This window comes from Sycon ciliatum, chromosome 8 (genome assembly GCF_964019385.1).
Source record: "Sycon ciliatum chromosome 8, ocSycCili1.1, whole genome shotgun sequence".
Lineage (NCBI taxonomy): Eukaryota > Metazoa > Porifera > Calcarea > Leucosolenida > Sycettidae > Sycon > Sycon ciliatum.
Window position 1 is genome coordinate 28,419,419 of NC_088650.1, and position 25,100 is coordinate 28,444,518.

General features: G+C 47.8%; 1 protein-coding gene across 4 annotated transcripts; it reads left to right on the plus strand.

The window, feature by feature from the left end:
* Nucleotides 1-697: 697 nt before the first annotated feature.
* LOC135822596 (ketosamine-3-kinase-like) lies at nt 698-25,041 on the plus strand. Of its 4 annotated transcripts, none has more exons than XM_065335406.1 (9): nt 698-838; nt 9,909-10,061; nt 18,144-18,227; nt 19,580-19,733; nt 20,598-20,823; nt 21,511-21,564; nt 22,486-22,627; nt 23,615-23,789; nt 24,307-25,041. In XM_065335406.1, the coding sequence occupies exons 2-9, from the start codon at nt 9,989-9,991 to the stop codon at nt 24,374-24,376; spliced, it is 978 nt and encodes a 325-aa protein (XP_065191478.1). In that variant the 5' UTR covers nt 698-838; nt 9,909-9,988; the 3' UTR covers nt 24,377-25,041. The 4 variants fall into 4 exon arrangements, with proteins under 4 accessions (XP_065191478.1, XP_065191475.1, XP_065191479.1 ...); XM_065335403.1 differs by having other exon boundaries at nt 19,630-19,733; XM_065335407.1 differs by having other exon boundaries at nt 699-838; nt 9,914-10,061.
* The last annotated feature ends 59 nt before the right edge of the window (nt 25,042-25,100 follow it).

Below are 25,100 nucleotides of genomic sequence, written 5' to 3' on the forward strand. Positions count from 1 at the left end.
TGCGAGAAACCTGTTCAGACATTTCTCAAGTTATCTGCCGGGTGACATCTGCGCTGTGCTAACTTATTACCAACACCCAGCATATGAGTCAGTGAAAACTTGTGATCTTTCACTAGTTTTAGACATGTCATATTTCTAGCACTGAGGTAACATATGTAGTCATAAAAAAATATTATCAACACCTAAGAACACAAATTAGTGTATATAACTGCTCCTTGGCAGACTTCCACTTCATATTGTATCCTGATGATGGCAATTTGCCGAAACGTTGAAAATGATTATGTGAAATGAAATGAGTTGTGAATTTGCAGTGCCCAGGGAATGAGCATGTGTGCTCACCAATTCTCTTCGAGTGTGTGATAAAATGTGAAAAATCAGAAGGGCACGTTATAACCAATATCTACTGTACTACAGTGCTGGCAACTGAAATCCGACCCCCTTGCCGGCGCGGCGCGCCGGCAAGGGGGTCCGATTTCAGTTGCCAGCACTGTAGCACTCGTACACGAAAAATCTGTGAAATCGACCCCGTGATCCCGTCTTAAAAAATCTCCTATCTTTTTTGGTGTAAATACAAAAAATAATATAAATATTAATTGAGTTTTGATCCGGCATCGTAACGTACGTACGTGCACGTGTACGTGAGCGATGTGACATGTATGTGCATGCGCCCCGCGTGCATTTGCCGATTGGTAGCTCTTTCAATGAGTTGGTTTTTATTTTGATGAAGAAGGCTCGGCTCAGGTTGACGCCGGTTTGAGGACACACTGATTGCGTGAGTCTGAGAGACGCTGCGGGGAGACTGGCAGGTTAACTCAGCCTGTACTTGCGTCGAGCGGAGGTAAGCCCCCCATTGGCATATACTAGTACTCCATAGTTTGGCTCGTAGTAACAGTAGTAGTCCCTAGGCACTATGCCTAAGGACAGTAACGTCTGGACAAGAGTCACTACGACTCGAATATTGTGCATGGCACTGAGTATAGCAATAGTGCGTGGTTAGTGATTTGTTGTCGTTGTTTTTTATTTGAATTCGCAATACCAAACGGGCAATAAGCCCAATTACATGGAAGCGAATAAAAGAATGCTAAGAATGAGGCATTGGCCCGGGTGGATATTATTTCAAGTGGAAAATACTGATCACGGGAGGTACTACAAATAGGTACAATGAAAATCTGAAAAGGCCATGGTACTGTCGTTTACCATGCTGGAAGCAGCTACATGGAGAAGGAAAAACAACAAGAAAGACGTTTTATCTCATGTATTGGACAAACAGAGCTAACAGGAAAAGACCCGTCAGGCGAAATTACTGGTCAGTCGGCGACACGCATTTTTCACAAAAATTTGCGATTCACCTGCTGGGAGAGTATGCGTGTACTCGAGTCTCATCCTGAGCACGTTTTTTTCTTCTTTTTTTCAGCTCCAGTATAGCTGTGTTTTTCATTGCAAAGCCGTCCTCGATTGTTGTGTTCGTGGTTCAAACGAAGTGGACATTCAATCATGAAGGCAGAGGACATAGGAGCCTGATTGGAGTTTCTCGTGGCATAGGACGGCCACACAGAGACACTTTGGGATTTTCTGAATATAAAATACCGTACGCACGATGCTGAGATCAATTTGTGCGATATCAAACTGTTTGTGATCTACCACATCGAGCAGAACGGGATCCAAACACAAGCTTACCGACGGTAAGGCTGCCGACCTGACTGGACAAATGATCCCTGGCTTCACCAGACGCCAGAAGTCGGACACCATGTCCTTTGCCGCGACGTCCATCTCCAAAAAGAACTCCATCTTCGTCGTGAAAAGGCTTGAAATACTCAATATTCAACCGAGATTCGCGGACTCGCGCTTTCTCGGATCGATTAATTTCCTGCTGGAACAGTTGCAGGGCAGCTTCCCGCCACTGTTTCAACAGGCGATGGCTCCAAAGCATGCCGAGAACAAGCCATATCGAGGTTGCAAGCCACCCCTCTCAGCAAAAAATTCGAAGAAATTCAAAATTTCAATGGTGGAAGATATACTATGAAGAGAATTTCAAAAAGTATGTTTCGCGGAGCGATCGCTCAACCTACGTCATTCAAACTTTGCAGGATGGTTCAGACGTACATGCTAGGCATGGAACCACAGGCGATGATGCCATAGCTGACACACAGAGTAACACATACAGCAGATTCGTGTGCACAGATACTAAATTAGTGGACATCGTCATCTTCTTCCCGCTGATCTCGAATGTACTATGACGTGCTATTTCGCCTGACGCGTTTGTTATATGCCTATACATACTGTCCGTGTGTGTGTGGGGGGGGGGGGGGGTGCATGTCACTGTTTCTCTTCTTTAAAAAAACGTTTATGGCCTGAGAGTGTACGGGTACGCGGCTGCTGCGAAATCGGCCACGGCTTTGCAGGAACGTACACTGGCTGGCAGAGTGTTCCACAGCGCAGGTCCACGGAAGAACGGTCGGCGAGTGCCTGTAGTCGTCCTGGCCAGCGGGAGAATGAGCCCGGCGTTGGCTTGATGTCGAGTTGGGGCCGTGGTTGCGGGCGTCCGCTGCTTTGAAAGCGCTGTACTACATTGGCCGTTCAGGCCGCGCCAGATGAGATCGAGGAGTCGGTGGTGTTGTGTCTCCTCGATTTTGCGGAGGGATATGCTCTCCCTTTGGTGGCTTACCGAAGATGTGGGTGGTAGGCTGAACACAGCGCGGATGGCACGGTTCTGAAGACGTTGGACTTTCCCTAGAGCAAAAACTGAGAGGGACGTGCTATAGGCCACACTTCCATATGATAGGTCGGGCATCACAACGGATTTTAGGTATTGGACCCTGGCCTTCTGGGAAAGGGATCGCCGGGCTCGCCACAATGCTCCGACTTTCCTGTTCACCTTCGCTGTAACATCGTGGATATGGTGGTCCCAGGTCAGTTGCTCGGTGATGGTTAAACCCAAGTACTTGGCCGCAGTACAAGCAGGTAAGCGGGTCTGATGGCAATTTACAGCGATACTGGTTTGCGCATCCCTCCTACAGATGGACAGAACTTGACTTTTGCGTTCATTCAATATCAGGCCGCGGTTTTCGAGCCAGTCGGCCAGCGCAGTGACGGATGACGAGAGTCCCAGTGAAATAGTTGCCGTGTTGGAACCACTTTGGTATAGTGCAATATCGTCAGCAAATTGTATGCTAGGGGTCGGGTGAGCTACTGCAGCTACCGCTCGGGTGTATATATTGAACAAGATGGGCCCCAATACAGATCCCTGGGGTACTCCACTTGTGCATACTGTGATGTTGCTCAGTTCGCTACCGATGCGGACTTGTTGTGTCCGGTTTGTAAGGTAGCTAACGAGCCATTTCATCACCGTACCGCCAACTCCAATTTCAAAGCAGTCCTGGATCATAATTGCATGCCGCACTTTGTCGAAGGCCTTCGACATGTCAAGGAAGCACACTCCAGAGGAGTCCTTCTTGTCTCGAGCCATTTGCAGCTGATCAACCAGTAAGGCTAGTGCATCACCCGTCGAGTGCTGCCGGCGAAATGCAAACTGAGTTTCCGGGATAGCGTCGGTGTGGTCGAGGTGCCGTACAAGCTGCCGCTGGACCAGCTTTTCCAGCAACTTTGACAAAATCGGAAGTAGCGACACTGGCCTATAGTTTGTCGGTTGAGACGGATCCCCAGACTTAAACAGCGGGCTTACAGCCGCCAACTTGAAACCGGCAGGCACTGCACCAGATTTCAGTGACAGGTTGAAGAGTGTGGTGACAGATGGTGTGAGGACCTCAGCACAGGACTTCAGGAGGAGTCCTGGGACACCGTCGCTGCCCGTTGCTTTCGCAGGGTTGACTTGACTTAGTAGACGGTAGATTACGGAACAAGAGGCTGGCTGGAACGTGTGCAGGCTATCCGATGGAAGTGGGCCGGCGGGAGAGGCTAGGCATGATGGGCGCTTTGGATCCGTCACAATGTCATGAAACACGTTGGCTACCTCTTCGATGTTGCAGGTTGGTTCGGTTTTCTGCTTCCCACGTCCGGTGACGGTATTGATGACTTTCCAAATCTGGCGGGGTTTCTGGAATGTTCTTGGCATTGACGTGCGAAGTACTCATTCCTACAACGGCGATACATGTTCGTTGCCTGAGTTCGAACCTTCCGGTACTGATGGTGGAGGAACATTTCCTTTGTCGGCCAGCCAAAGGCGATGATACCTTTTCTTCTTCTTGTCCAACTGATAAATGTCGCGGTTTGACCAAGGCACAGGTTCTGCAGATTTCATTGCCCCTTGTACAAGCGGGGCATGTGTGTCCAACACAGTCATAAATCGATCGTGCCAGAGCTCCCAGTAAGTGTCGACATCGGCATCAGAGGGGAAGTCTTGTGCAAAGCAATATTTAAGGTCCTCGCGAAATAGCGGAATATCGATTTTGTGCAGCTTACGTGTTGGTGGAGCACGCACGCACTTCTTCGTCTGTACAGCAAAGGTCATAGTAGCACGGACGGTAAAGTGGTCACTTATGGTGGACGGAACAACCGTGCACGTTGACACTGAGTTCTCTGTAGAAAGGACTAAATCTATGGTGCTACCTCGGGGACAGAGAGGTGTAATCCTTGTCGGGGACAGCATGTGGTTTGTGAGGCTGTAAGCAGATGCGACATCTTCAAGGTGATGACGTTGCGCCATTCTCTGGCCTCGGAACATGTCCACATTAAAGTCTCCTACAACGGTCATTGATGTTGTCACCAGAGACGCTCTATGGAAGGCAGAGTCCAGGAGAGTCCAGTACGCGACAGGCTCCTGCGGGGGACGATATACACATCCGAACAGGTGCTTCTGGGACTTCGATCGCAGCAGTATCCAGACGGCTTCCACGCCGTTTAAAGGCGGAGATTTGGCTATGGCGTGATGGGACGTGATGATTTGTAGTAGATACATACACCGCCTCCAGTCCTGTTTTCGCGGTCACATCTGGCAAGGTTATAACCTGGGATTTGTACTTCTCCGTCAGAGATCGAGCTGTTTAGCCATGTTTCGGCTATACACAGGATGTCGTACTTGGGGATCAGTGCGGTTAGAGCATGGACCTTGAAGCGGAGACTGCATGCGTTCATGAACCCTAAGGACAAGTGGGATGTGTCGTGGTTGGTACATGATCGCAGATTTCGGTTGCTCATTGGTATGAAAGACGATGCTAGGGGATTTAGTGATGTAGAGAAAAGGAAGAACTAATGTGTGTGAAATTTCCTATCATTTTCAATGTAATATACATGACTATTATTTTTGTTGAATGAGGATACGTTATGTAGCAATGCTGTACGTACGTCCGAGGTTGGGGCTTGTTAGCGACTGCAGGTGTGGTTAGCCGCCTGGCTGTGCCTGCGGGCGTTAGCGGCTCCCTGCCTGGCTCCCTGAATAATGTTGTCGGCTAGAACCTCGTAATGTGATCCTGTCCGGTGCAGAACACTACTCAAGGCATCATCCAGGAGCTCACAATTGGCAGCTTGGTTACCTGGTCTCTGGTGGGCCGTTTGTTGACTCTTCTTTTTCGGCCTACGGGCTGGTGTGAAGCCATCACTGTCGTCATCTTCTTGTGCCGTATCATCTGTAGGCGTGTGCTCAGCCCTGGACTTGCCACGCACGGCGGGGGTTGTCTGACCTGCCCTGGGCTTGAGCTCACTGGAGTTCAAGTCTACCGTAGCGTTGTTATCCTCAATAGGTTCAACTGTTGACGTAGCATTGTTATCCTCAACAGGTGCTGTTGATGTCTTGGTCAGTTCTTTTTGTATCACAGTGGTCTCACGGGATGTCTGGCGGCGTGGGCAGCTACGGGATTTGTGACCCGGCTGGTGACATTCCCAGCATGTCGATTCTTGTCCCTCGTGCCAAAGGCGCAATCTTGTTTTCATTTCTGGTACAACTAGCGTACTGGGGATTGACCTCAGGGGCGTACCGAGTATGAACCGTCTCCCGCTCTCAACCATCACATCCACCCCCTCTGCAAGGCGGACTTTCTGCCGTGATGGTCCATGGACAATTTTCATAAATGGTTCTAGCATGGTGACCAAAGTGGCGATTCTTTATTCGTCTCGCTCCACGCGGATGATAATAATATTATCATCAAGAGTCCATAACCCCTGGCACGGCTGTCAAGAAGCGGCAACTTAGAAAGATGGCGTCGGTTCGAGATGGCATGGTAACCGCGCACGTGCCGTGGTCCGTGACTTGCTCATGTATGCACGCAAATGCAAGTCACAAACTCACAAAGATCGTCTTTGCATTTGGAGAAAATATCCTCGACTCTCTTTCAACTTTGGAGGTTGGCGAGGTTTGCCTAATCTTTACTTGATTGCGATGCCGGTATGTCCTCTCAATAATTAGAACAAAGAGAGCTGATGATCGCTTCATTGCTGAGCAGAAGTAACAATCAACTCTCCTCATGTCCTCAGTGCCAAAGGCAGATGACTGCAATTCCACAACGCTCATTTCACGATGATGGAAACAATAATCGTGTACTAGTACACACTTGGACCATTTGGTCATCCCTGTTCTAGCCGCTAGTCCGTCCAGCAAGCAGATATTGACTATTACGATAAGGACAACTGCGTGAACGAGGGCTCGCCCAGCAAATTCAATTCAAGACGTGACTCCAGTCAAGAATTAGGGTCTTTACTCGAGAACTTCACAAAATACAGGTCAAGGCACCCCACAAAACTGATAGATGGCACGAACGAAAGACAAATAGGCTATACAAAGTGTCCCAAGTGATTGAAACAGCAGATCTACCAAATAAGACAGCTACATGTGCCTAAACAACGATTCCCATACAGTAGAGAGTAGTATCAGGCAGAATGAAAGCCTTGGAAGTGCACAAATACAGCCACGGCCGCCACAAAAATTGGACGACCGCCACAAAAAAATTCTCATTGCTCTACCTCCTTGAAGGGTGAAAGTTACCAGTTATCCTATAGCGATGTCAGTTTGTGCCTGTTGGAACCTCCCACAGCCCGCACGAAATACCTTTCAAATAATTCCAGGATGCAATTGCAGCTCCAGACAGGAGGAAGAAGAACACCGTGAAAAATAACGGCAACGATGCCCAAACTCTCGGGAAACGGCTGAAGTCTTCCTGAAGATGTTAACATTGAATAGCCATCGATTACCAGCGTGGTTTGGTGACTTTAGAACTGTTTTGAGACTTAGAACGAAGCGATATCTCAAATTTGATGGAATTGTTACCTGTCAAATGCGTGGGCGAGCAGGCCAGCTGACTGGTTATGCATGAACATGCATGAGCATGCATTGATTTTTCATGGTTCACGTACAGAAAACTACAAGTAAGTTGCCGCGATCCAAGTGCAGCTAACAGCCGTGCTGGGGTTATGGACTCTTGATATCATGCATGCAATGATTATGTATGCGCCTACACCCCCCCCCCCCCCCTATTTGCACGTAGAAAGAAGAAAACAAAGCGTTCCTGCTGTAACTTTGAGTTTCACGATTTTAGCGATCATCAGACACCACTGGCTAAACTTTCATTCTTAGGGTACCCCGTAAGAAGACCTTGAGTCTGTGGGGACTGCCCTATTATCATTAGGGCTGCAACGGGTAGGGGTTTCGCCGGGTAACGGGTTCGGGTATTTTTGTCCGGGTAGCACGGGTACCCTATCGGGTATTTTTAGAGTTTGTGCTGTGCACTTGCGCTACGTAGAAAGTGTACAGTAAGCATGTAGCCGTGCTGATTACATGCACCGTTGCAGAAACACCGTACTCCAACTACCCGATCGGGTCCTCAGGAGCAAATTGCTACCCTACTACCCGATCAAATTACGGGTAGCACGGGTACCCTACTACTCGTTGACACCCCTAATTAAGATATGAATAGATAATACAGGTGAAATCCTGATAATTCGAACCTCAAAATGCCAGGAAAAAACTTCTCAGAATTATCCAGACATTCTAATTATCCAAACATGAACCCACAACATAATATGTATGTCAAAATGCTCTCACGGTCACGCAGAGTTGCGCTATGGACCTTAGACACAAATTTTACGAACACTGAACTGACCGGCACAGCCTGCTCGTGCAAACTGAACTGACCAGTACAGTGTACAGTGATTACTTCGAATTACACTTTGCTAACTTCAAATTATCAGCACAAATCCCACACATTTTCTATGTAAGTGGAATCTGTGGGACTTCTAATTAACCGGACATGTCGAGTTCGAGGTTCGAATGATCAGAATTTTTTATGTGGGAATCGTATTGATAGAAATCGGTCCTGGAAAAACTTCTAATTAAAAGCGGTATGTTCGAATTAAAAGCCATATTCGAATTATCAGGATTCCACCTGTAATAATAAACGCCAATGTTCTGAAGATGTGATTGACATAGGCTGCAGCAAGAGTGGATATTATAGCGCGAGTGAATAACTGCACATGCCAATAGTGTAATGTGCACTTGTGTGAGCTGGGTGGGTTTTCTATTTTGTTTTTTGTTTTACTTTTTTTTTACAAAAGCCACAGCTCAAGAAGAGCGAGAGCATGTGGTGACGAGGCCTTGGAGCTCAGCCGACCACGAGGTTTTGGCCTCGCAGCAATCCGGATGTGCCAGAAAAGTGGAATGAATAAACAAGAGAAAATAATGACCTTTGAAGAGAATGACGAAAAAAGCCAGAGCCAATGCACTGGTAATTAAAAGACAGATATTGGGTGACATCACTAGACTTGAAATAGGCGCAAACAGGATACACGTTACGCTTAGGCGCTTACAACCACATGGGATTCAAACCATCTTTCTATTCAATATATGCTTCTACATGTACATGTAAATCAATATCATCGGTCTACACCGTGTGCAGTGCATGCTGCCACGCATGTACTGTGCAAATACTTGCCCGTGTATTTTGCAGAAAGCGGCTTCTATTCAAATTGTGCTTCTGTGTTACTGCATCTCTTGTTGATATTGATGTGCCTGTCCACCCGCATAATCTCTAGCTTCTCTCTTGGGCACAGAGGGCGTCGCTTAGCTATGGTGCTGTATGCTGGGGCCCGCTGGGCGACAACTGGCCGACCAATACTAGTACCACTGCATGCCCATGTACAGTCCCGCTCAATGAAATCCAGTCGTGTCACTCAAGTTTACGCCTTGCATCATTTCGCAGCCCCGTGTTGGCAGGTCTATGGCTGCGCACTGCCCGGCGCGTACTTGAGTGACGCGACTTGGTTTCACTGAGCACCACTGTAGATGACGTGTGTGTCGTCTCGGTTGGAGAACGAGCTGCCTCGACTATACCCTCGCCACGCCACACATCAAACGGACTAGTCAAGTGGTTTTTCTCTAGAGCTAGAGAGAGAGCTTTTCATTACTACACCTCAGGATCCGACGGGAGAACTGACAACTGACATGGCAAAAGGAAACATGATATCAGAAACTGGTGCCCTCGTCAGCACAAAAAGTGGTGTACTCAGCACAAAAAGGTGCAGGTGTCAGCAACAAAGCAGCGCAGCAGCATGTACGGGTCAGCAGACACAGAGACACAAATACAGCAGCAGGTACGACAAAGAGACAACACGTGCAGGCACATGTACAACATGTGCGTCACTGAAATAGCGAACACGGCAACACCCACGACAGACAGCTGTCCTGTAAGCTTTGGTGACTGAGGCCAGGCTTTAGCGACTGTCTGCCAAGTTGTAGTTGAGATATTTCGGGGAAAAATCCTTATTTAACATACGCACTCAGGGAGAGATTCGGCAGGTCGAGAGAGAGAGTGCTCGATGCATTATTAATTAAGATTATAGTCTCCACTTCGCCTGATGTATTTACTTGTATTCGTGTGTGTGTGTGTGTGTGTGTGTGTGTGTGTGTGTGTGTGTGTGTGTGTGTGTGTGTGTGTCACTGTGTGTGTGTGTGCTGTGTGGTGTAGACCAGGCTGCAGATGGAAGAGATCCTGAAGCGAGAGCTGGGTACGGCCAAGCTGAAGTCCTGTGGCAGCGCCAGTGGTGGATGCATCAGCAATGGCACGTCGTACGAAGCGGACACCGGAAAGGTGTTTGTGAAGACCAACGAGAAGACGGAGGTTAGGAAATCGTCCGTGCCGTGCCTGCCGTTGGTTGTGCCTCAATGACACAAGTCCTGATTCTCAGTCGGGCTGTGTGTGTGTGTGTGTGTCGTCGCGAGAGGTTCCATGCCGACATGGCCAGTGGCACCTCTCACTGTCGCCATGGGGACCAGTCCTATCTTGAGTCTGGTTTATGGAGGTGTCCTAATTATTTAGAAAAAGTGTGCAGGTTTTAAATTTTGATCCCAAACAATTGGACCGAGTAACCAGCTATTTTCTTCCGGATGGCGAGTGATCCAGATAAAAGAGGACAGGATAAGCGAGGCATGACTGTATGCAATAAATCCTGTGGCTACTACATTTTCGAAAGAAGTATCAGCACCGACGCAATCCACACGGTCAAACGAGAGAGCTTGGAAGCTCAGGGCCCTACGCTATGCTTTTAATGTAAAAAGGCCAGAAAATCCGATTTTAAGGAGATAAAAAGGAAAAGAAGGAGCAAACCAAAAGCGGATGAAGTGAGAGAAAGATAACAATCCGCAAAAAAATCTGCAAATACTTTTGCCTAACTCATATTCAAACTGATTGAAACGTTTTTGCAATACAATGATGTAGCCAATTAACGGAAAAAAAAACATTTCCATCAGTTCTATAGAGTAACATGTACGATGAGCTAGGCAAAAAATGTCCTGATGTCTGTCCTGACGTTTTCTGTGACCGGCGCTGACTCTGCCGATCACGGGCGTTCTGGCCTCGACGGGATCTCTCTTCTGACGTTTCCTGTGACCGGCGCTAAATCGCCCGTTCACGCTTATTTTGGAGTCGACGAGATGTCTGTCCTTACGTTTCCTGTGACCGGCGCTGACTCTGCCGACCACGGGCGTTCTGGACTCGACGGTATCTCTCTTCCGACGTTTCCTGTGACCGGCGGCGAATCGCCCGTTCACGCTTATTTCGGAGTCGGTTCTGCGTCTGTCCTGACGTTTCCTGGGACCGGCGCTGACTCTGCCGATCACGGGCGTTCTGGAGTCGACAGGATCTCTCTTCCGACGTTTCCTGTGACCGGCGCTGAATCGCCCGTTCACGCTTACTTTGGAGACGACGGGATCTCTCTTCCAAAGTATCTCTCTTCTAAAGTCTGTTTTTGCTGATTCATCCTATCACCTATTCCGCAACTAGCGTCCATTCTAATTTTATTTCCTCCTCGTCTCCCTATTAATTTTCTTTCCAAATCTCCCTCTATATCAGGGAGTCGTATACATAATACGACGAATATTGTGACCAGCTGTTTGTGGCCAGCTGTTATGTACAATCCTGTAGAACCTTTGTAGTCACAGATACGGGACAGATACGGTAGCTCCAGGCGTGACACAAGCACACAAACAAACAAACACCAAATCACAGATATTTTTTTTTATTGGACAGATACGGTAGCTCCAGGCGTGACACCACACACACAAACAAACAAACACCAAATCACAGATACGGGACAGATACGGGACAGATACGGTAGCTCCAGGCGTGACACAAACACACAAACACCAAATTAAAGCTGTGTGGACCCTGGCTAGCGCCAGACGTTACTGAAGTAACGTCTTCTGCATAGCTACGGGAATAAAGTGAATTTTAAGCCAGTTGATAAGCCTATTTTGTAACCGAATGTTTCATTCCGTTTTCGTTCGCTTTATTCGACTGTGTGGATTGCGTCGGTGCTGACACTTCTTTCGAAATTGTTCCTAAAAAGGAGTATTTTATAAACATTAAATTCTCTTATTGGCTTTAAATAGGCCGCCGCGGTGACACATGCACTTTTTTTGGCGGCGCCACCAAAGCGTAACTAGGAGGCGTAAGTTATGCTTTGGCAGAAAGTTTGAAGTTCGCTACGCCAACAAATGCGAGCGGGACCTTCTCTTTTGCGGAACCTGCATGGTGATGGCTCTGGTGTGCCACTCCTGGAGTTGTTTGGTTGCTGTTTGGTATTTTTCATGTTCTTCTTTGGCAATGTACTGTACGTTCTGGAAACCCCGCAAACGATACTGCATCGTTATGAGTGGGTAGTTGGCGAGGAAATCCGTCTCCCAACTCCTTGGCCCCTCAATAACTTGTACATCAGGGCTAGGGTGCCAAGGTGAAGGGCAGAGCTAGTGAAATGCAACTTACAATATGAACTATAGCGATCAGACTACCGGGACCCAGAGCTGATGTATGGTGAACGCAGCTTGCTGACGAGAGTCTGCCACCTGCCACCGTACAGTCCACCTTTTGATTCATACTTCATTTTGCGTGTGGGAAACGTGTCGCATCGCGAACAAGTAGACTTGAGCTCAACTTGTTTGGCCCATCGGCCGCACGATGTACTTCCCGTATGTGAAGTAATGGATGAATCAGGCTGCATACTGGGGTCTTGACAGCACCAGGGCGAAATGTTTGGAGAAGCAGGTCCCAGAGCCCACTCATTTGGCCACAATTGTCTATCGTAGACCTTGAAAAGATATATGTTGGAGATAACTCGTAGCACTCTACACAGGGAGACTACGACATCAGGAATTAGATTTTGTCCAAAGATTGTACCAAATTTTGAATGAACCCCTTTCAATTCCGCACACTACGGAATGCCGAATTTTCAACAAGCTTCTACAATTGTAGCCTTTTAGTAAGTTTAGTCTGTGTCAAAGTGGACAGATTGTCTGCTACTGGAGCTGGATGAACTAGTGCACATAGTTATGCATTAGTCTATTCACCAGTCTGACCTTATTAAAATGATAGCTTGCATACCGTCCTACCGGTAGGACCCAAGAAATCGAGCTGCAAAAGTGCCTTTGGTTGAGAAATTTCTTGAAACAATTGTTGAGATGAGGTCTTTGTCAGGCAAAGTAATGGCGTAAAATGCAAGGCGCATTGCGTATGCGCAATTTTATCGAATGTCAAAATGACCGCACATAATCCTGTCGGTGCGCTAGCAACTCTGTCCAAAGTGAATTTTGACCATGGCACATCAATTGTGGTGAGGTCCTAATGTTTATATTAGCTTGCCAAGGCAGTGGAATGCATAATTCCATACTTCGTTTCCATGGTTACCATGGGCTGTTACCATGGAATTTCGTAGTATGCCTTGTGCGATCACATCTAAAATTTGTGGACTCCTTCATTAGCCCCTTAGCAACAGTTAATTAATTAAGGGTCAAGTTTTAGGTGAATGTTGAAACAGAGGCCATGCAGCATGTCTGTGTTGTCCCTGCCCTTTTGGCACGTGTGTGCCCCTTTTGGCACGTTGGTGCGGACCGCGCGCGGACTGCGCCGGTTGGAGATTATCGTACATGTTCTTGTTGTGCGCATGCTTGCATGCTTATCGTGCGCATTCTGGTTGTTTTGGGTGCCTTCTTCCTGAGACTCTCCTTGGAACAACAATGATAATCTGTCCTCTGAGTGTGGCGTACGTGTATGATGGTCCTACCGGTAGGTCCTACCGGTAGGACCGAGGTCTATGCAAGCTATCATTAAAATAAATAATAATAATAATAAATAATAATAATAATAAATGCTGGTGCCCTGGCGAAGGAGGCCACCCGGTTCCTGAAGCTGCTCGGAACGAAGCTCTCCACCAAGCTCTCGCAGCCTTATCCCCTCGTGATGGGAAAGCTGCGGACGGACCTGGCTTTCAGCCTTGTCCGCGACTCCGTCCTGATGGTTCGTGGGAGTCGCCGTGCATTCCGTGCACCTGGTCTGGCGGCGGATGTGGATGCTGTTTCTGTGGAGGCCCGCATTCCCGCCACTACGTGACGCTAAGTCCTCCTGGGGTTTGCCGCTCTCCGGTCCTCTTTCATCCCGTTCTCCCCTCTTTTTTGGGGATTCTTTGTACTTCGTCTTTCTTGTTTTTCTTGTTCCTTTGTTTTTTTGTAGGACAGATTTTTGGTGTACTGATTTCGGTTGTTGTTGTGTCTGACTCTATTCCCAATATCTAATTCTGTGGTTGGTTTTCCAACTCATTGGGTTGTAGTTTCCATCATGAGTTTGATTCCATCGTGAGTTTGATTCCATCGTGAGTTTTGATTCTATTTGCTATTTTTCGTTCCATTTTTGAGCTCATATTTTATTTTCCTGATTTCTTCTCCAGTGTATGTTGTATTGCTTTTTTAATACATTGTGTTAATTTTTGCCCGTAAAAGAGGCTTGCACATAAATAATAATAATAAATAATAATAATTTCACGGTTCGCGTGAGACTCGGCTGGAAGCCGAGTTTTCCGCATCCGCCGTGGGAACGCCACCACCCTCTAGGATCAAAGGCGCAGATGCAGCGCCTAAACGGTGGGAGGTGAGTAGATCAGACCCACCACCAAGTGGTCAAAGACCGAAATCCCATTAGGCCGAGTAAAAAAAATTACTAGATGATCGTCCTTTTTTTTGGAAAAATCGGGGAGGGCGGGAGGATTTTATTTTTATTTTTTTACTTTTTACCCTCTCATGCACACAGTGTACTGTATACATGTACACAACAACATCAAGGTTTTTTTTCTCTTTTTTTCTTTTTTTTCTTTTTTTCTTTTTCTTTCTTCAGCAGATCGATACTGACGTTGTGATATACTCGTAGTATATACGTATGTGGTCCATATAGTAAAGAAAGTATTAAAGAAAGAGTGCACATGTTTCCTGCATCCGCGATCGGTAAAAAACCAACGATTTGGGCAACAACTCACGATTTAAAAAATAAAATATTTCTTGGGGCGCTGACAAAAACTGGGGCGGACGGGGACGATCATCTAGCTTTTTTTTTTACTTGGCCTTAGCTGCATCCATGTTACCCTCGTGCCAGGCCACGAGTTCCCAATTAACTGTGGGTAGCAGCACGGCTGGAAAAATTCCTTCCGCTTCCAAGCAGGACTTGAACCTGGTACCCTCTGTTTCTCAATCATGGTCTTAGACCACCCCACTATGCCTGCTTGCTTCTATCATTAAAATAACATTGAAAATGCACAATCTAGCATGTGGGTGGTTAAAAAGTTAATGATAGCTTGCATGCCGTCCTACCGGTAGGACCACGGGTCCTACCGGTAGGACCGAAGAAATCGCGCTGCAAAAGTTATTTTGGTTGAGAAATTTCTTGAAAAAATTGTTGAGATGAGGTCTTTGTCAGGCAAAGTAGTGGCGCAAAATGCAAGGCTATGTCCAGTGCATTGCGTATGCGCAATTTTAGCAATTTTCAAAATGGCCGCATATACTCCTGTCGGAGCACTAGCAACTCTGTCCAAAGTGAATTTTGACCATGGCACATCAATCTTGGTGAGGTCCTAATGTTTTTATTAGCTTGCCAAGGCAGCGGAATGCATAATTCCATACTCTGTTTCCATGGTTACCATGGGCTGTTACCATGAAATTTCGTAGCATGCCTTGTGCGATCACGTCTAAAATTTGTGGACTCCTTCATTAGCCCTTGAGCAACAGTTTAGGGTCAAGTTTTAGGTCAATTTTAGAACAGAGGCCATGCAGCATGTCTGTGTATGATGGTCCTACCGGTAGGTCCTACCGGTAGGTCCTACCGGTAGGACCGAGGTCTATGCAAGCTATCATTAAAGAGTTAATATTGATTCAGTGGGAACTTTGAACTTAACTACCGTTGCTCGATTCATCAAAGCCTCATCAAAGTCTCCGTTCTTTGTGCATGTGCGGTCCAGTCACTGCTCACGGATTTCGTTGGTAATGCGCGGAGGAGCACCTGAAGTTGGCACCACGCCGTAAGACTAACGTTCTTGGCGGTCCCAGTGTCAATCCATACCGGCAGTTTCTTGTTTTCCGGGCTCCCGTTGGAACTCTCGGGTGAGAAGCACAGAGTGTGTGGAATGTTCTCCGAGGGCCTCTATCCTTCCGGAAAATGAGCCGGCGTGTCATTCGAATAAGCCGTCCCCAGCTGTACCCTTGTGGTATTCATTCAGTCGCATTGAAAGTGATTCGATATCCAGTACAATCCCTTTGTTGTAACTGGCCGGATCGTACCCTTGTGTTATTCATTCAGTCGCATTGAAAGTGATTCGATATCCAGTACAATCCCTTCATTGTAACTGGCCGAATCGTACCCTTGTGGTATTCATTCAGTCGCATTGAAAGTGATTCGATATCCAGTACAACCCCTTTGTTGTAACTGGCCGGATCGTACCCTTGTGTTATTCATTCAGTCGCATTGAAAGTGATTCGATATCCAGTACAATCCCTTTGTTGTAACTGGCCGAATCGTACCCTTGTGTTATTCATTCAGTCGCATTGAAAGTGATTCGATATCCAGTACAACCCCTTTGTTGTAACTGGCTGAATCGTATCCTCGTGTTATTCATTCAGTCGCATTGAAAGTGATTCGATATCCAGTACAACCCCTTTGTTGTAACTGGCTGAATCGCACCCTTGTGTTATTTATTCAGTCGCATTGAAAGTGATTTGATATCCAGTACAATCCCTTTGTTGTAACTGGCCGGATCGTACTGCTCCCAGCCGTGCCATCTCCACACTCGAGACCAATTGATGCGCTGACTGCATTAGAAAAGGGGCCCTATTTACAAAGGGACGGCGGAAACACGCAACTGGCCATGGCCAACTCAAGACGAAGACTGACTCGCTAGTACTACACAGCAGCAACACGCCCCGCACCAACAGCACGTACACTACACGACGTACACAAGATAACACACTACGATACCTCCATGAATCAGGGCTGCCGGACAAGGCACAACGTTGATTCTAATAGTCGGCCATTGTTGCTGTGTGAGGCTTCTGCCTTTGTCACATGATCTCTGGCATCGCATTCACATTCAGTCGCATTGAACGTAGTTTCATACCCAGTGAGTGATTCTTCTCCGTGAGACAGGGCTGCTGGGCGTGATCTGGCCTACTACAGCCAATCCGGCCAACGTGGTACGGTACACGGTAGGTGGTGCGCATGCACTACGCCTATGCACGTGCCCTGCATGCAATCATGCATTGTGCTGGTGCAGTACGGACCAGGGAGTTGTAATTTTATGGCTGCGTGTAAAGGACAATACTTGATATGAATAAGGGCAACACCTGCCTGTCCTGGCAATACAAAATACAGGCGTGCCAACTCGCTGAAGTTGAAAGAACAATCAATCGAGCCTCAACTCCGAAAGACAAAAGCGAGAAAAGCGGCTCAACCTACGAAACAAGCTGTTACGTGGCATGCGACGCACGCACAGGAACCCTGTAGGCACTAGGCTCCTTTCTTAGTCTCTCAAAAGCAGCGGGAGTCCTGTAAGAAGTTCCTTTGTCTATGGAGAGGCGAGCAGAGCGGGCAGACTAGTTATGGTTATGTCCACCCTCGGCGTGGATGGCTGCCTTTATCCTGCTGGACATGGACATCGTGAAGGGTGACACTTGCTCTGGTGTCCGGCTCCTCCACTCAAGAGTGTAATCGCCTGACGGAGGTTGTCTGCCTCCTCACATGCATGTCTGGCTAAGTTTCGCTTGACTTGCCACCAGACCTTTCTGTACATGTGCTGGTCATCTGGCAGAGGAGAACAGAAGCAAGCCGGGCATACCATTGATGGACGAACTGGGCAAGTCTGATTCTTGATGATCTCAGCTTGCCCACACACGCTGAACGCTTCCTTGTAGCTAGGGTTGGCTGCCTTCGTGACCGGGCAGGGTCGTTCTACATTGGGCCAGGGTCCATATGCGATACCTGTCTTGTGAAGCAACAGCTGATGATGACCCGCGTCAGGAAAATACAGCGGTGTCACTAGTGACTATAGCTTTGTATTGGCTGTGAGCCTGCAAGCCTGGCAATATAATTTATATATGTGTAGCATTGGTTCAGGTCTATGCTAAGGGCATCGCTCAGGCAACAATCCTCCACAACACACACACACAAACAGACACACGCACACGCACACACACACACACACACGCACGCACGCGCGCGCGCACGCACACACACACGCGCACACACACACTGACCGCTTTCTTCCAAACATCATACTCTACAACCTCCACCTCTAAGCGCACCGCTGCTGCGATTGTTATTGCCTGCGCACGTTCCGGCCTGGTCTGAGTTTTGTGTTTGTGTCTGCTCTGCTGTGTGTGTTCCTGGGCCGACTAGGCAATGCGTATGTTTGTCGGCGAGGAGGCAAGTCTGACCACCATCCATCGCACCAACACCATCCGTGTGCCTGCTCCAATCAAGGTACTAGTACTGAACTGTGTGGTCATAAGATGAGTGCTGTACTAACTGTAGAACGGCTAATTGTAGCGGTTAAGAATTTTAGCGTTTTCTGAATCTGGACCAATTCGCAATGAAATATTTTAGCGATCCGAGTTTCAGACTCTAAAAGAAGTATGATTAGCACTGTACTGTACGTACTGTACACGCAAAATTGGCAGCGAAAACACTCATTTCGCTTGCATGCCGTCCTACCGGTAGGACCCAAGAAATCGTGCCGCAAAAGTGCTTTTGGTTGAGAAATTTCTTGAAACAATTGTTGAGATGAGGTCTTCGTCAGGCAAAGCAATGGCGCCAAATGCAAGGCTATGTCCAGTGCATTGCTAATGTGCAATTTTATCAATTGTCAAAATGGCCGCACATACCCCTGTCGGAGCGCTAGCAACTCTGTCCAAAGTGAATTTTGACCATGGCACATCAATCGTGATGAGGTCCTAATATTTCTATTAGCCTGCCATGGCAGTGGAATGCATAATTCCATACTCTGTTTCCATGGTTACCATAGACTGTTACCATGGACTTTCGTAGTATGCTTTGTCCGATCACGTCTAAAATTTGTGGACTCCTTCATTAGCCCCTGAGCAGCAGTTTAGGGTCAAGTTTTAGGTCAATGTTAGAACAGAGGCCATGCAGCATGTCTGTGTATGATGGTCCTACCGGTAGGTCCTACCGGTAGGACCGAGGTCTATGCAAGCTATCACTAAAATATCACCGTCGCTCAAATTAGCTGTTTTACAGTAAGGCTCTTCCGGTGCTAGTTCTCATACAGGGTAGTCTAGTGGCGGTGATGTCAGGGTAGTCTAGTGGCGGTGATGTCAGGGTAGTCTAGTGGCGGTGATGTTTTGGTAGACATTCACTAGCTACTGTTGTGAACATTGTAATCCGTTGAGAACTCAAGCGGCCACGGGGCGCTGGCCTTGCAGGCACGAGCACTGCTGGTCCTTGTTTACAGTGTGTACGTGAACCACGGTGCGTGTACGCACTAAGGTTGTAAGGGCGACGGCCCCCGGTCCTTCCACCGGATTGCAATGTCCACAAATGTAGCTTGAATGAATCAAGACATGTACTGGCCTGGTCTGAGGTTGTGTTCTAGAAGCATCCTGTGTCGTGCAAGACGGGGCCTGCCGTGAGCTGCAGTTTCCATGCCGGATGCGTGTGCCAGAGCAACCTGCATGTTCTGTGCACTATATGTCAGTCGGAGCTTTGTGCATGGTCTGTGCATGCTCGGTTTGCAGTATTGTGCGCTAGGCTAGCTGTACACTGCATGTTCTGTGCACTATATGCTCTCGGGGGCTTTGTGCATGCTCGGTGTGCAGCATTGTGCGGAAGGCTAGCCGCTCACTGTCTGTGTTGTGTGCGCTCTCAGCTGTTCGAGCATCCGCGCGGCACTGGCGGTGTGTTCGTTATGGAGCACCTCGATATGTCGTCGTGCGGATCCATGCAGGCGCAGCTCGGGACGGACCTGGGAAGGTGAGGGATCGTGTGCCTCGGTGTGGGTGTGTACGTGAGTGTGTACTTGTACCCGTCTTAGGTGCTATTGTTGTCACTGCTCTGACCGCCAAAGTGCCGGTTATGGACTTACTTGCTGCGGCGTTAATCACCACTGTATTCAACTTGAAAAGTAAAGTTACGAAAGGCCTTGTCGAAATTGTACGGCTTCTATGCTTTGTGCGTTGGTTTGTTTCCCTCCCACCAAGAATCTATTTGTACGTTTGTTTGTGCACATACGTTTGTACTACCCTGGCAGACATGTGTGTCTGCTTGCCGTATGGCTGTGTTGGTGTATCTATCCGTTTGTCTGTCAATGTATGATAGTGTGTGCCTCGTTTCTCAGGTATCTGAAATGGTTGAGTGAAGTATCTGGACCAGCTACACTTGAATCCAGTCTGCTCTTTGCTAGAAGCCCAGCGGCTTGATCTCTGACTTTACCGCAGCTTCCTTTTCCTTTTTTCTTTCTTTTTTTTCTTCACATTTGTCTGCGCAAATGCCATGCAGGTCTAAGTAATCTTTCCGAAGAGTGACGCATTAGGAGCCACACACCAACACATAACATGTATCTTCATGATTTTATTTATGTGTTGGTGTGTCGCTTCTATTGCGTTTTTTCTCGGACGATTACTTTGTCCTGCATGGCGTTTACGTGGAAGAATGTAAAAGCAAAGTTTACTGTGTGTGTGTGTGTGTGTGTGTGTGTGTGTGTGTGTGTGTGTGTGTGTGTGTGTGTGTGTGTGTGTGTGTGTGTGCGTGTGTGCGTGTGTGCGTGTGTGCGTGTGTGTGTGTGTGTGCATGCGTGTGCGTGTGTGCGTCTGTCTGTGTGTATATGTATGAGCGTAGGCTTCACCAGCACAACATTGGCTTGCTGCGGGCGTGCTCTGCTGCTGAGAGTCGCATCACTGGCAAGTCCCCAAGCGAACGTGGTGGCGGTGGCGACGGTGGCAATGGAAGTGGTGCCGAAGGTCACGATGACGTCGCTGTCAGTGGCGTGGAGCAGTTTGGGTTTGAGTGCACCACCTGCTGTGGCTTCTTGCCCCAGGACAACACCTGGTGTGCCTCATGGCCGGTAAGCTCACCATTGTTCCGTGTCACAATCATCTGCATCACAGTCATCACAGATGGTTCGGGAATAAGGCTTGCTGTAGCTACACTAAGAAATAGAGGATAATCCGACGAGGGTCCCTGATTCGGGTATGTCTGCCTGATGGGTACTTGGTTGGACCAAGCATGGCGAATCTGTGATCACGGCATCTTCTGGTCCTAAGCTAGCTGCCGGGTCGATTGAGTTTATCCTCATTGTTCAACTGTGCGAACTCTTGGTGTTAGAACTTGTGCAGTAGCGCCGCGTTCGAGTCCACAGACCAGTATGTGTAGTGCTAGGGCTGTGTAGAGCCCGGCAATGCTATTTTATTCATGAGGTTGGATTTTTTTGGCCAGTACTGTACTTGCGTACCTACTGTAATCAGCTGTCTACTGTGGGTCGACAAATTTTCGGCCTATTCAAATCTTGGCCTCCCAGGGCTAAAACCCATTCCGGCCGCATCATAAATTTTCGGCCTGTACTGCTGCTGCCCGCATACACTGTCACACTGAGCCTTACAAAACAGAATTTCGGCCGCAACAAATTTCCGGCCTATTCCAAACATGACCAGGCCGAAAATAGCCGAAAATATATATGCGCCGAATATTTGTTGACTTGCAGTATGTTGTGTTTGCTCTCCTCTCTGTTTTTCTGTGAAATTCTGTGCACCAGGAGTTTTATGCGCGGAGTCGTTTGCAGACGCAGATGGACATGCTTGCTGAAAACGTAAGACGTGAATGCACGCCGACAACACTGCTAAAGCAAGTTCAATTACTGCTGTGAATCGATTCATGAATGGAATCTCGTCGTTTGATTTCATGTCGTGAGCGCTGGAATCGGTTAGGAATCCATTCGCCCTATTCACATGGGGTGGTGTGAATAGCCAGGTGCGATTCATGAATGGATTCAACATCGATCCCGCTGGCATAATCGAACGCACGCACTGTGCTACTCTCCTCTATAGTGCTGCGCTCTGTGAAATCCGATCAAGCGAGTGAATGCCACACTGCCAGGCGCCGTGCAGCCCTACACCTGCCAACGCTGGGATGGTGTACTGGCCCAGGGTGCATTCCGGACTCAAGTGATCGCATTTCATTGAGCAGCACTGTAGCTATCCTTAGCCTTGTTGGCGACTTGTCAGTACTCGTCCTCCTTTAGCTGGATTCTGCACATGTATTGTTTACAACAATACACGGAGCAGTTAGCGACGATTTTATTTCGCGAATGTGTAGTGGTCGCGAAAATAGCGAAATTTATTAGTCTTTAGCGAAGGTTTCTCACTTTATAATACTGGAGTACTTCAGTACACACTTTTAATGAATGAGTTCGTGTGTGGGGATTGGCTAGATAGCGAGATAGGGATAGCCGTGAAGTGTATTACTGAACAACACTGAGCTTCACGGGTGAGTACGTGTGTGTGTGTGTGTGCGCGTGTGCGTGTTTGTGTGTATGTGTGTGTGCCCGCATGCGTGCATGCGTGTGCACGCATGTGAACACGAAAAAAGAATTCTCTCCTGTTTTTGGTTCGGTGAACAACTACCACTCTTTTCCTGTGGCCAGGAAAGATAGGCATTGTAGTTGGGATGAAATGTACAACTACAGTACCTGATGCCTGATGTGTTTCCACGTGCATTCTTTCTTGCATAGCATGGTGACCGCGAAGCACTGCAGCTTTGGTCTGAAGCTCAGCTGAAGATCGACAGTTTCTTCCGCGATGTCGAGGTCAAGCCGTCGCTCATCCACGGTGACCTGTGGGGAGGGAATGTTGGCCAGACGGCGACCTCACCAGGTGAGTGCAATGTGCTTGGCTGCATGCTTGCAATACTCGTGAATCCCCCATTATTCGTTCCCTGCATACCTGTGGTGCCGTAATGCACAGTCATGTTCTCTCCCTTGTTACCAGTTTGTCTCCCAATCAAACACAGGTGACCTATTGCAGATATGTTTGCAAGTGAGTGAGAGAGAGTATTTAGGGGGGGGAGAGAGAGAGAGAGAGAGAGAGAGAGAGAGAGAGAGAGAGAGAGAGAGAGAGAGAGAGAGAGAGAGAGAGAGAGAGAGAGAGAGAGAGACAGACAGACAGACAGACAGAGAGAGAGAGAGACAGAGAGAGACAGAGAGACAGAGAGACAGAGAGACAGAGAGACAGAGAGACAGAGAGACAGAGAGACAGAGAGACAGAGAGACAGAGAGACAGAGAGACAGAGAGAGAGAGAGAGAGAGAGAGAGAGAGAGAGAGAGAGAGAGAGAGAGAGAGAGAGAGAGAGAGAGAGAGAGAGAGAGAGAGAGAGAGAGAGAGAGAGAGAGAGAGAGAGAGAGAGCGAGAGAGCGTGTGTGTGGGGGGGGGGGGAGAGGGGGTGTCTGTGTGTTGTGTCTCGGTGGGTGGGAGGCAGGGAGAGAGGCCGTGGAGTTGCCAAATGACATGGTGTGCTTAATGGAGCGGGCGGTTATGCCATCATGAGGAAAAGTCTGATGAGGTTTTCTGTTGAGTTGTATGACGTTTGATCCAAGCGCAAATGAACTCCAACTCATATCCACACTGTTCAAATCGGAACAAGTCATACAGGGATTTTGAAATGGCTGATAATGGCCCAGTGACCAAAACTCATGTGTTGCCATGGAAGCGCAAGCACTCTGATTGATTGAACCCTTTAACTGCCTGTGTGTGCCCGGGACGCAATTTCTCCTGCCTCGTGTAATCAAAAAAGTACGCTGACATTTTGTTTTAAGCGCTGTTTTGGTGCCTACCTTACTGATTCTTCGGCCTTGCCTGCTGCAGTTGTGTTTGACCCAGCATCATGCTATGGTCACCATGAGTTTGACCTGGGCATCGGAGTAATGTTTGGAAGTTTCTCGCCTGCATTTCACAATGCATATCACAAGGTTGTGCCCAAGTCACCCAACTTTGACAAGAGGACTGATCTCTACCAACTATTTCACCATCTTAATCACTGGTAAGTATTACGTGTAGTACAATAGGTGTGTGTTGTGTGTGTGTGTGTGGGGGGGGGGGGGGTGCACATGCACCTAGTGAATGCCTTCTTCTTTCTGCGTGAAGCCTTCACTTGTCGCCGTGCCTGGGTAGATTTAGCTTGGCGTGTGTTGTGTGGCAGGGGCGTAAGCCGACTAGTGACTGGCATGCCCAGGAAGTAGGCAATTCAGCTAGTTTTGTGACGAAAACAGTGCTACACTGCTTTGGGCGGATAACCCGGAATGGGAGTGAGTCCAGATAGATAGGGGACCAGACAGATATATGTAGATAGGGGACCAGATACTTCAAAGTAGATACATGTAGATAGGGGACCAGATAGATACATGTAGATAGGGGACCAGATAGATACATGTAGATATGGGACCAGATAGATATGGGACCACTTCGAATTTACCCCGGACTACGCCCCTGTGGTATTGTTCCTGGCTGCCTGTTAACGGCTGCTCTTCACATGCTCTTTGGTTGTATTTACTCATCAGGAATCACTTTGGCTCCGGCTACAGAGGCTCATCAATCTCGTTGCTGCGGTCGGTTGCCAAGGGACTTTGAAAATCGGTGGACAGGAGTCGATCACGAGACAATGTCGCAATTATTCTGCCACGTGGCCCTATGCTTTGCATTTGCATTTGGCCAGTGGTTGCTAGCGGATGCTACAGTGCAGTTCTAAAGTCTGCAACAGGATTTTAAGAGAAAAGTTCATAAACGTTTTTAACTGGAAAATCATACTTTTCTAATAATCAAATGTTGGTTCGAGTTTTCGGGAAATCCCTCTGGGAACATCCTCCGACGAGTTTTGCAACTTCCTCTTATTAGTATCTACGTGATTAGAAAATAAACGCCCAATTATATCTCGAAAATTTAGGTACACATTGATCACAGATTTAATATACGTGCGGGCCTAGGTTTCTTTTAATTTTAATTTTTTAACGATGGTTCACGCTTTTGTCTTGAATTGCACTGCATTTCAGCTCGATTTTCTAGGACTTGATTGTGCAGCTTTGAACAGAGTGACCATACCAGTGCAGTTTTCCATGGGCATAATGCATCGCAACTACACACTGCATAGCGCACAACACGAGAGAAAGTACTTCCAGGTAAAGTAGCAATCCTTTGGTCCATCACAGCCACGTTTCATGGATGCGGTTAATGGATGCAGCTAATGGGGTTTCTCGGCACTTGTGCCAGTGGTTGTGAGACTTATCCACTCATCCCCACCGTTAGGCGCTGCATCTTTCGCTAGGGTTTACCGGTTGTTAGCGGCCGTCATGAGTTC

Excerpts from the sequence above, each read along its gene's own strand:
- LOC135822596 (XM_065335403.1), top strand. The coding sequence starts at position 9,921 with ATGGAAGAGATCCTGAAGCGAGAGCTGGGTACGGCCAAGCTGAAGTCC. Across the intron at positions 10,062-18,143 it reads AGACCAACGAGAAGACGGAG|GCAATGCGTATGTTTGTCGG; the intron begins GTTAGGAAATCG and ends TGGGCCGACTAG. Across the intron at positions 22,628-23,614 it reads CCAGACGGCGACCTCACCAG|TTGTGTTTGACCCAGCATCA; the intron begins GTGAGTGCAATG and ends TGCCTGCTGCAG.